Source organism: Lycium barbarum, chromosome 1, assembly GCF_019175385.1.
Source record: "Lycium barbarum isolate Lr01 chromosome 1, ASM1917538v2, whole genome shotgun sequence".
In the NCBI taxonomy this organism is placed as follows: Eukaryota; Viridiplantae; Streptophyta; class Magnoliopsida; order Solanales; family Solanaceae; genus Lycium; species Lycium barbarum.
The window spans coordinates 19,665,551-19,677,333 of record NC_083337.1 but is presented as its reverse complement, the minus strand read 5'-3'; the positions used below and the strand labels follow the sequence as shown (position 1 = coordinate 19,677,333).

Here is an 11,783-nt window from a genome sequence, read left to right as displayed (position 1 = left end):
GTATTTGATTTGGATGATACGTTTGTATATTCCTACGAAGTTTGTCATTGATTGTGGATAATGCATTGGTTTATGTTCAATTGTTTCTGGTGGCAGTGACCTGTATGTGTTGTTACCCACAGTAGCTGAGAGTCTGCTAACCAGTATGCAATTTTAGTGTATCACTTCAAAAAGGAGTGCAATGAAGCGCATGTTGAGCAGCATACTGATGAGGCAGGAATAATCAATGGACAGTAGATATTAGTAGCATAATTCATCAGCCAGGAAATAAACTATGTTTTCATCTGTTAAAAAACGAATATCTTTGGTCACTTCCATCGTCATATAGGTAATCTGTGAGGTTTAGTACCAAAAACTGGCACACACAATTGCAAGAACTCAAGTCAGTGACGCTTCACTTGTGCTTCAGAAACAGCAGCTTTGATGAAGCGCAAGTGGAAAACATAAAGCGCTGGAACTGTTAAGTACCTCAACATATTCCAGCACTGCTAATTAATCATTCACATCAGCAGCATCAATGTTCACAATCTGGACTTTTGGTTTATGACATTCAAGATTAATCCTTTCATAAGCATGGTCTTTGCACCACTGAATCCAAATCAAGACAGCCTTGTCTATCTGTTGCCATAATTAGCAAGTAATTTCCCTCATGATCTCTCACACTATATGACCCGTTCCTGTTCTCCCATCTGTATTTTCCTTGATTCATTTCACTGCAGGAGTTAGAGAAAGGATTTTCAGTAGCCACATTCGTGTCATGCCAGTACGGGACTACTGTTATGTTTAGTAGCCAGATCACTGGACTCATTAATGGTGGCACAGCAGGGGTGGGGGGACATAGGGGGTGGATTCACTCAACTCCTCACGCCTTTTCTTTTTCATATAATCAAATTAATCGGGGCTTCTCCATTCACTGCCTGGCGTATCGCCTTTTCTGTTATGAAAGGACTTATTATCTCAACTCTTGGTCAAGATTTCCCTGATGGAAACCTTAGTACTCTCCCCAAAAAAGGGGTGAGGTTGCAAAAGATCAGTTTTCAAAGTTTAGGCTCTGCCCCCCATATACATGTACAAAGCACTGTAATATAATAGTTAATTATTAACTGGACTGATTTTGGTTTCCAAAGCTTATGTAATATACTTTTGGGCTTAGAACTCCACCATGTGGACATCATACTAATGACAAGGATATTCCCCCATCTGATACCTAAAGGCCCTCCAAATGAACTCCATATATATCCTCTTGGCCAAATCACCAGATATAAAAGTATGGATCAGTATGGATCATAGTTTCTCTTTTTGGATATTTGCAGCAACTACAACAATTTCCCGTGATATTCATTTTGGACGCAAAATATTTCTTCTGCTCTTTGTTCTTTTAATTATAACTTTAAGTCAAATCTTTCACTGTTGATTACCTGTGTTCTTACTTTCACGAGCAAATTAAAACCGAATTTTTAGTACTTTGATAAGAACGAGCCATCCTGCAATATTAACGTGATTCTCTTTTATTGTTCCAGCAAACATTATGGTGTAGCCATACCATTACTTTGCAATTACTACATGAACAGATATTGGAAAGTATTTTCTGCAGAAATCCATATAACTTGCACAAGCTAAAGGAGGAATATAGGTAAATTTTATACACCATCAGGTGAAAGTAACTAGGCAAACTGACAACATACAAGAATATCTGCTTTTTACACACTGCATAAATAATCTAAATTTGAAATTTGAAACTAAGGAGAAATTAACAATAAAACGAAAAAGGGTACTAATTAAACACTACTCCTAGCTTCCTAGATGTAATCTTGAGAACAAGGCCAGGGTAAACATCATCGGCATCATTGATCTGAGTATTCTCCTCCAATATAAAAATGTCGTCACACTTGTCCGATATTGTTTGAAGTGTTTCTCCTTCTTCAACTACGTATATTTCATCACACAATTTGATGCTTCCTAGGTGATCATCTTCTTCAAGATTTCGAGCTTCCGAGAAAGAATACTTCATCAATACTGTAAGCAACAAAAACAGAAGAAAAAGAGAGGAATAGGAATTGAAATTTTCTGTGAACGACATTCTTGAGGAAGCCATGAGGAGTGGAAAGAATTAAGTAAATAGCTGTATATATATATATGAGATTGAAGGGAAGTTCATATAATTTGTTGGTTTATTAGTATGTGTAGGAAGTGGGGCTGCTCCACGTTCTTTTGTTAAGCTATTGGTTTGGGGAGTGGGCAGTTATCTACGGCATTTGCACAATTTTTATTTTTTTTATTTTTTTTACACCTTATTTTTTTTAATAGTTTATACCTTAATTTTCAAGAAGGAATAGAACCTTGACCCTTGCCTTTTGTGTGAAATATAGGTAGAAGCATTGAAGCTATCAAAACAAAGTAATTATGTTGTTTTTATAAGTGGCCCAATTCACAAATGTTTGCGAGCTTGCAGACCTCACATAATTAACTCGAAGCAAAAACCTTGGAAAAAAATAACTAAACTAATTTTTTTTACTAAACACTCAGACTCATCACACTAACTTTTTCTGTATGTTAAATTCTATGAATCAATGGACACAAAACTCCATTCTTGACACCCTCTTTTCTACCTCTTTCTATATGTTAAATCTTTAACAATGAACGGAACACCTCCATTCTTGAGAGACCTAATATAATTTTGTACAAACACTACTAAAAAAGAAAAAAAAGGAATTGCCAGCGAATAAATCCCGAAGCTAAACAACATAATCTATCGCTAATCCTATTTAGTGACGCATTAGCAACAAAGTTCACAGCTAATTCAAGTTTCTTGTAGTGAAGTAGTCTCTAAATAAATGGGAGCATTGACGCAACAACAAGAGTGGTTGTCATGTGACTAGGAGGTCACGGGTTCAAGCAGTATATATAACCTCATCACCCCTGCAGTCTATGCATAGTGGGAGTTTAGTCCACCAATTTGTCTTATTAGTAATCTCCAAGTACATGTTAGGAAAGAAATGACAAAATTTAAATGGTAAGATTTTCTTGAATGGCAAGGAATGATCCAATTATGTCACCACCAACATCTGGAAATTCTTCAAATCCAGGAAGACTTTTCACCTTGCCTCTTCTATCAACTTCAACAGGGTACTTTAGGAGGTGGCCTCTCATTTCAGTTACTTCGTCAGCTGAAAATTGTTTCCAGTTTGCTTCACCCATCGATCTAACCCGCCTAACGCACTCTAGAGACTCTGGTCGGGTGAAGTAGTCATCGACAACTCCAAGATGCTCAGCCCACAGAGACATTCTATATCTAAATATCTACACAAAATAAATTGACACATAAATCATTTGTGAGACAATAAAGTTCACCACATAGGTACTCCGAGGGTGATCTTTTACAAAATTAGGGGATTCAATCTTAACCACCTTATTCTGCAGTTACTTTTCGTAATATGTATAATGTACGTTACATTTTCTGCAGCTCCATCATAAACAGAAAATGACTCAAGATTCACATTGGGGGATAAGAAAACGTAGGAAATATGGAGCAAGTTTGAAATGTCAAAAGACTTTGCTTTACGAAAGTATCAATAGCAATTACAGACATTCAGTATCAGTTTGCAATTGAAAAGGCAAAAGAAATTCTGTAGAGAACATTACATACTTGTTTAGAGAACTTGATTATTTATTTGTTCGACAGATGCGTGTTTTGCACCGTGTAAGAGACTGGAACGTATAAATTTTGAAAAGTATAATAGGACCTTATTTGATAAATGGAGTTGGAGATCTCATGATCCAGCTGGTTTCTCATTTATCGTGTAGTAAAATCAGAAGCAGAATACTAAATAGTTTCCTTAAAGTGGAGAAGAATTTTTAAGTTCATAGAGAAGCCAAAGTTTTTTCTGGGTTTAAAGATTCAATCAAATTATTCAGGTATACATAGAATTTTTCTCAATGATCACCTGTCCACTGGGATTCGATTGATTTCTTGCCCATGTATGATACGGTTGATATGCTCCCATTGCTATCTCCGTGTCTCTGGTACCCTCTAGCGAGCGTTGATTGATGTTTGCAGATCCCACTATGACATACTCATCATCCACAATCATTCCTTTAGAATGAACATAAATCATAAATCTTCTGTATTTTCGACTTAGTGCCTGCAACGTCATAAGTGATAACTAACGTGAACTTTGCAGGCTAGAGTCTAGGCAGAGAATTATTCAATAAATATATAAGAAAACTAAAATGCAAAGCTTCTAGTAATCAGCGTTTTTACTGAAGCTTATCCTTCAAGAAAAGCATCAAGCAAAAGTTCCATCTTGCAATGATGTGATTAGCCATTTAAAGATGAGTAAAGTAAAGAGAAATGCAAAAATCCATTGGATTTAGGAACTTTGAGTTCTTTCGTTCGAGAAGGAAGGTCGTAGGGAAGTACCTGAGGAGTGTTAGCAGCACCCGAATTCTCATTTTCCCCTACATCAGCCTCACGGTTACCAAGACAGAAGAAGTTCAAATAATCTTGTGGAGAGAAAGCGTCCTCAAGGCCAACCTCCACTAAAGTCTTATAAATAGTCTCGTACATCATTTGTATCGTCTTATGCTGCCAACCAACGCACACTCTTAAGATTCACTTGCACAAACTACTACTATTAGCAGAAAAATTAATAATGTGTGAAGCTGGAAACTTCATATCCACAATGTTCACACACTAATATAAGAAGATGTAGCATGGTGACTACAGCCAGAGACGAATCCACGATTTGAAGTTTATGGATTCCTACAATGACTTCAAGTTGATATAAAATAATAATTGGGTTCACACTCAAACACCCATAGATAGTGGATATTTTAATAGATATACAGGGTTTGAGCAAAAGCTATTAGGTTTCTATGAACCGGCACGTAACACTCTGTATCCGCCACTGAGTACAGCTCGACAATTTAGGTAGTTTTTACCTGCCAAAAAAGAATTCTCTGTGTAGCAGCTCCAGTTGGATTACCCTCTGGCCACATTGGGATGACAATATATGCTGCAAACCTTTGATGTGCTCTAATCTTTTCGCAAATTTTAAGTGCAATTTCCATAGGAATCAGATTATTGGCTCCTGCATAAAGCAGAATGTTCAGGTATCTGAAATGCTAAGGAGACAGAAGAATGAGGAAAACCAAAGTATTATATCATTCTCCCAGGATATGTGAACTTGTTGTAAGGTAAATTCAGTTAACCAAACATTAAGTACCTATGTTTAAGATAAATGAATGGTTATAAACATAAAATTACTTTATTTGAAAAGATATACCAGTATTTTTTGATAAACGGATCTCAGGAACATGATCTACCACTAGGAAAAATTTCCCATCCTGTTTCTTTCATCTGAGGAGGACAGGATTTTGAAATGTTTCTTTAAAGAATATTTACTACCTGTTATATTTGTTGCAGCTGATGCTATCAATTGCTAAGTCATTCTTATATGTGCATCTTTTGAAATGCGAGGAAACTGTAGGTGTATAACTGATTAACTGAAAAATCTCGTCCTTCTGGTCCCCTTTAATGTCATCAGAGTTTTTGACATATGCAAAACCCACTCATGACACCTCCAAACCCATCTCCCTTTTTTCTAAAGGAAAATAAAAGAGTGACATCCAATAAGTGGTGTGCGAAAGTCTCAGTTTCTCCAGTGTAGAAAGCTGGTCATCCCAAAGAATGCTACACAAATGCAGTTGGATTCTCTAAAATGTCAAGAATGAGCTTGAGGAGGATGTTGGTTCCACAAAGGGAACGGCTAAGCTTATATAGTGCCTAAAATGCTTGTGCATTAGTGGAAAAAAAGGGGTGCATAGAGTTAGAGTATATGAGTCTAAACCGACAATCAGATAAGTCTTTGGTCTAGTTGCAGATATGGCTTGAGTAGTGAGATCTTAAAAATACAGTCAATAGGCTTTCCTGTAAGATTAACAAGTATCTTAGGTATACTTATTCATCATAGAGTAACCCTCCATGATAATGGTTTACATAGAGAAGAATAATTTCTTACCCACGTCGTTATATTGACTCCAATTGTATGAGGAACCAATGAAGTACTGATTTTCAATGTAAACGAAATGTTGCGCAGAACGAATGGCTTTCACATAAGCTGTGTGAATACTCATGTCAATAAGTACATTTTTGCCGCATACCAGGTTCTGCAAGAAAATATCATTAGATTAACTCCAAAATCATATTTTGCAACACAATTCCGTCCATGAAAACCCTTTTCCACCTTTCTTTCTTACCTTCATTGTAGCTTCTTTGGGATCCTTCGGAAATCCTTTGACTGAATTCGAGTCAATAGAGCGGAAAATCTGTATAAGAATGGAAAGAAAATGTATCTGTAAGACCAATGCTAATACTCCAATTCATCTCTAACACTCTATTAGTATTAAGTTAATAACTCACCTGTACATGCCAATTATCAGGATCGTTGCTGCTCGTAGATGAAGTCTCAGAAATACTAAGAATTTCAGGCATTCTTTCTATTCGGAGCAAAGAATCATCATACGTCTTCTTCAACTTTCTGATGCCCTGGGGCTTTGAAGCCTTCAACCAGCGTTCCTCAAAGTTTTTCAGAACATCATATGCTGCTGGACCATCAATTTTACAGTGCAAGTCATGCCATGGTTCTCTTGGACAACCAGTAGTACTCCCCTGTTAAGTACATTCATATGGATTACTGTCTAACAAATAGTAAGAAAGGAAACTGCACGGAACAAGTGAAGTCCTATCACGGTTCTCTTGGACAACTAGTAATATCCTATGTTAAGTACGTTAGATGGATTACAATCCAAGAAATACTAAGAATGATGTTTATATATAGGTGGAAGGGTACATGGTAGGACATGAATTATTTCCATCCCTAAAAACATTGCAACAAAGCACACCTAAAATAGCAACTGTTAGGTCTAAACATAACTTCGGGCATCCAGATTGTGATTGAAATCTTAGAAAAGCAAGTTTAACTCAATTCAGATCAGTATGTTGAACATTTTTCTCTTCCAGTACAAATTGAATGACTTCGCTCAACTAAGCATAATTTTTTTTTTTGATAACCTACTACCTCACACCAACACAAGCACCAGGTAACTCTATCCAACAAGGCTTCGACTAAGCATAATTGCCATGCCAGAACTTCTATCACTTAGAACATGAAGATATATATAGGGGCAAAGCTCTTTCTCTTCCTTGGGAAAAATAGAAAGACAAAACTACTTTTATTCCAAATATTAAAAGCTGTATTAGCTTATCAACCAAATTGGTGCAGATTATACTCCTCTAGGTGCAAATTTAACACCACATTTGACTAGAAATAATTATTGAAATGATAGCTGAAAATGGAAATCATGAATATTAGTTGGAAATGTGTAGAGGAAACAATGATGATATCATAAATTATTTCGGTGTACAGAAAATGTAAAGACTGATTTTCGTTTACCTTGTTGAGTTACATAACATTGAAAATAAAACGGGGAAAACAGAATAAATATACATATTAGGAACATAAAAATAGGGAAACAAATTTATTCATTTTGAGATCAGGAAGAAGCTTGTAAAGTCAATGCAAATGGAGTAAGAAGCTCAAATTGTGTAAAGTGTCATACTTGTTCACTTAAAAAAAAACAATGGTGGAAAAATCGGGAACCAAATGAATAATTCCTAACCAATATATCCAAATGCAAGCTAAGTGATAGCAAGGATATTAAGTTACTGCATAAGTGGGATTATGATAGTCATCTGAGTGCACTGTCTGCAGCGTTCTAAATATCGGATGGTCTGGAGTATCATATCGTCCATCACACAAGTCAAGTCCTCCAACAAAAGCTATGATCTTTCTTTGATTGTTTCCTGCATCAGCATCCACTATCACGGTTTTCTGATGATGTGTATAAATTACTCCAACTTCCTGAATAGCAGATTTACAAGACATAAGTCCGGGAAATAAATAATAAATCTTGATTAAGTAGTATCTGGAAGAGCGACACCAGGATATAAACTTCTTATACTAGAGAGTCTCAATTACCACATTAGGAACGACAGGCAGTACATTGCGAAAATGATAATCAAGAGAAACTAAAGACATCATTTATAACTAAAGTACCCTCTGCTTGGCCCAGCTGTGACGTTTTCCTGCCACACGAGGACAAAGCAACACTTGCACAGATGAATGCTTGAAAAAACGACGAGTTTCTTCATCGTGGGTTGCCATGAGGCCATCCTGCATGTTTTTCGAATTTGATCATTAATAACTAAAATAACATTACATTCCCTGAAGAACATTAACTAAATGCCAACAAGCTCATATAAAGAACAGAAGGTTAAAGACATATTACCATAGTTAAGGTAATCCTAAAATAGAGGTACTTCAGCATTTAATATGACCAGGAATGATGATATGAACAAATGCACCAGCCGAAGATATGATAGAATTACAAGAAATCTTGCATATAAGGGACATGGATTCTTTTCAGTGTTGTTAGTTGATGTACAAGCTTTACTGTCTAGCGGTTATAAACTCACTCTTGGCGTAGCTTAATTTAAATGTCATTGTGCCTTGATAACTAATTAACAAACAATATGAATTCAGCTTAGCATTGTCTGCATGTGAATAGACAAATATATTCTTCCAGAGACTTTCCACCATCATCTGAAAAAAAGAAAAAAGGTACACGAAAGACTCCAAATCAGACAATCAAAAAGATCTTTCCAACAATAACCTAATGCACAGATTTATTCGAGTCCCTTGAAGATTCTTGATTATGCAATTGCTTCACACAAAAAAGAGTTTAGCAGTTCATGACAAATACATTGATTTACCGTTTTATAGCCAAGGATGCTTCTTGAGGTGGGGTCATCCCACACAAGAAGCAGCACTCTCACTCCTTCTTGTGATTTTGACTTCAAAAGTTCCCCGAGATCGCTAGCTTCTACAGAAGCATCATCTCTAACCAGTCTCACTTTATGCCACACTGACCATCCAGTAATGTATATCAATCGTCGGGCTTGGCATATTGCATCAAATATATCGCACCAGCACTTTCCATGCGCGTATTGCATCCCATAATCAAGCTTTAAATTTGGAAGACATCCATCAGGCACATGAGCATCTTGATAAAGAGTAACTGATCCACCCATCCTCAGCGGAAAATAAGTCCCGGGAACCCCATAATACTCGGGACCTGCTCCAACTCCATGATGGTAAAAGCTTAATTGATCCATTGGGTAATACTGAACTGATATCCTTAAAACAGCTCCAGCTTTGCAAGGTTTTCCATTATTCAATATTGGAAAGAACCCTTCGACTTTTCCCCCTCCGTATATATGTTCTACCGGGACTGCTACTGTCCCTATAAGCTGGGAACCTACCATATCATTATCCTTGACAAGAAATTGTACTTCAGAAGCATAATGTGCAAGAGGTACATTAAAATGTTGCATCCACACAGGATTTTCGTTATTGTTTATGACATAAGTACGCCCAATAACCGCGCCTGCTAATATAATCGAGACATATGGATCGCTTGTCATATTACCAAGTTGCCCATTGTTGCCCATTTTGTTAAACATATCCCCTATGGTTTTGTGGAACACGTCCAAGTTTGGGAGGTTCCTTGCTTCAAATACCCAAATATCAAGATTCCCATGTAAGAGCAAAACATTTTTAGAAGGCATAAATGGCATAACTTGCATACCCCAATTATTTTGTAGTTCACCGCTACTTGTTCTTGAATGAGTTGGTCTATGAGACGGCTCGGATTGGACCATAGGAGATGCTTCCCCCTTTGAAAATGAAGCATTAGGATGTCCATATATAGGTCTTGGTCCCAAGTGATATGTCGCTAATGCAGGGGCGGAGGCAGGAGCGGGATTTTCATACAAATGCATATTTGCTAAGTGATCATCTATAGGTGGATGAGGTTCATTTTTACCATGATCAGAGCTAGCCAATGAACTATTTACGGACGATACACCACTTGCACTGGAACTACTAACCGATGACAAACTATTTTGGTGTTGGAGCCTAGGAGAAGATGCACGGTCTTTCGATGGTTGCCTCTCTAGAGGACCTTGAGATGAATTACCATATTGAAAACTCCCTTGTTGTTGAAGAACAGGTCTAGAAGAAGACGATATTGTAGGAGGAGGGGGAGGGTGATATGTATGGTACATATAAGGAGCATGGACAATATGTGATGGTGGAGGATAATTACTATAGTCTAAAGGGGTATTGGTCTGGTGTGGTCTAGGAGCTAATTCTGGTGGATGATGGTAATTAAAGTGACCAGAATGTTGAGTAGTGTAAAGAGGTGGATGATAATGAAGGTATTGAGGATATGGATATGGATATGGAACAGAACCAGGAGGAGGATATGGACTAGAATTATTGTTAGAGGGATTATATGATGGTTGTTGATTTGTAGAAGGTGGAGGAGGAGCTGTGTTATATGGATATGTTGATGAAGAAGAAGAAGACTTGTCGTTATCCATTAATGTGCAAGCAAAATAATACCGAATCACGTCAGTAGATTGAGACTGTCACCAATTTGAGCAAAGAACCAATACCGAACCTTACTAATGTCTAACTAATGACCAGGCTTAAATTCTAAATTTTAGATTTCTGACATGGAGAAATGACAAAACTGATAGATGGTCGCTAGATCGAGATTGTCACCTTCCTATTTGAGCAAAGAATGAATATCGGACCTTACTAATGTCCAACCAATGACCAAGCTTAAATTCTAAATTTTAGATTTCTGACTTTGAGAAATGATGAAAGTGATAGATGGAATCGTTCAGTAAGCTAGTTTCAACTTAAGAACTATTTGAAAACTATTCAATTACCTTTGCATAGTTTATGACATATGATCAGTACTAAGGATCTAAACTCATGAACGTTTTAATTTTTCTTTCAGAGTCAGACTATAACTTATGACAAAGGGAGAGAAAAGGACATTTATGTGTATGCTTTTTTGAGTATAGTAACATGCAAAATGATCAAAGAAATGACATTGATCATGCAGAGGTAGAAAAATACAAAGATGATGCCAAAAAAAATGGGATCCTTCAATCTTGAATTATACAAGAAATCGGAAAATTATTGAGAAATGCTGCAAGAAATCTAGTACCTCTAGAAGGTTTGATGAAAATATATTAGATGTATATACAAACAAAAACACCCCCTTTAGATAAAAAGAAGAAGATTACAAAATATAGATCTAATATAGAAAGGAGATATGCCGGGATTGCCTTTTACAGTGAAGAAAAAGGGAAGATGGAGATAGAACGAACACCTTTTCCTAACTGCAAACAACCCAAATTCGTCTGAAACCTTTTGTTTTCTTTTTTCCCATGAAATAGCTACACTGATATTAAATCTGATCAGCTGGCTAAATGAATTAACGATTTAAACAATTATTAAAGAAAACACTTTCACCAAAAAAAATTATCAAAATAAATAGAGAAAAGAGGTACTAATCTATATCTATACTATATTAAAAGCACGAACGACCTCAGAAATATTGATTGAACTTTTTGCCCTTCATTAAAAAGACTTTGCAATAGATAAAATTGTCATTTATTATTTTCCTAATATTTAAAAATAGTGATTTAATTATTTTTCTAATATTTTGGAATAGTCAATTTAGTTATTCTCCTAATATTTAAGATTTTGAAATCAACTATAATTTTAATATTAAATCTTTCCGTATTTAAATAGATTCTCGTAATCGAACTAGCTATGGAGTCGTTTTCAACTTTTTCACCGCCT

The 11,783-nt window shown here is 36.2% G+C and overlaps 1 protein-coding gene across 1 annotated transcript; it reads right to left on the bottom strand.

Moving 5' to 3' along the window:
* Positions 1-1,631: 1,631 nt before the first annotated feature.
* LOC132633021 (phospholipase D gamma 1-like) lies at positions 1,632-11,318 on the bottom strand. The gene is made up of 10 exons (XM_060349210.1): positions 8,834-11,318; positions 8,118-8,234; positions 7,728-7,922; positions 6,422-6,670; positions 6,259-6,327; positions 6,021-6,168; positions 4,942-5,090; positions 4,421-4,585; positions 3,945-4,142; positions 1,632-3,300 (listed from the first exon to the last, which is right to left on the bottom strand). Exons 1-10 carry the CDS (start codon positions 10,502-10,504, stop codon positions 3,007-3,009), a joined length of 3,255 nt encoding a protein of 1,084 aa, XP_060205193.1. The 5' UTR covers positions 10,505-11,318; the 3' UTR covers positions 1,632-3,006.
* Between the last annotated feature and the right edge of the window lie 465 nt (positions 11,319-11,783).

Bases quoted from the DNA above. Each gene is read 5' to 3' on its own strand.
- LOC132633021 (XM_060349210.1), bottom strand. From the start codon at position 10,504: ATGGATAACGACAAGTCTTCTTCTTCTTCATCAACATATCCATATAAC. The intron at 6,671-7,727 runs GTAACTTAATAT...TGTACTTAACAG, and splicing joins ATCATAATCCCACTTATGCA to GGGAGTACTACTGGTTGTCC. The intron at 6,328-6,421 runs GTGAGTTATTAA...ATTCTTATACAG, and splicing joins CTGATAATTGGCATGTACAG to ATTTTCCGCTCTATTGACTC.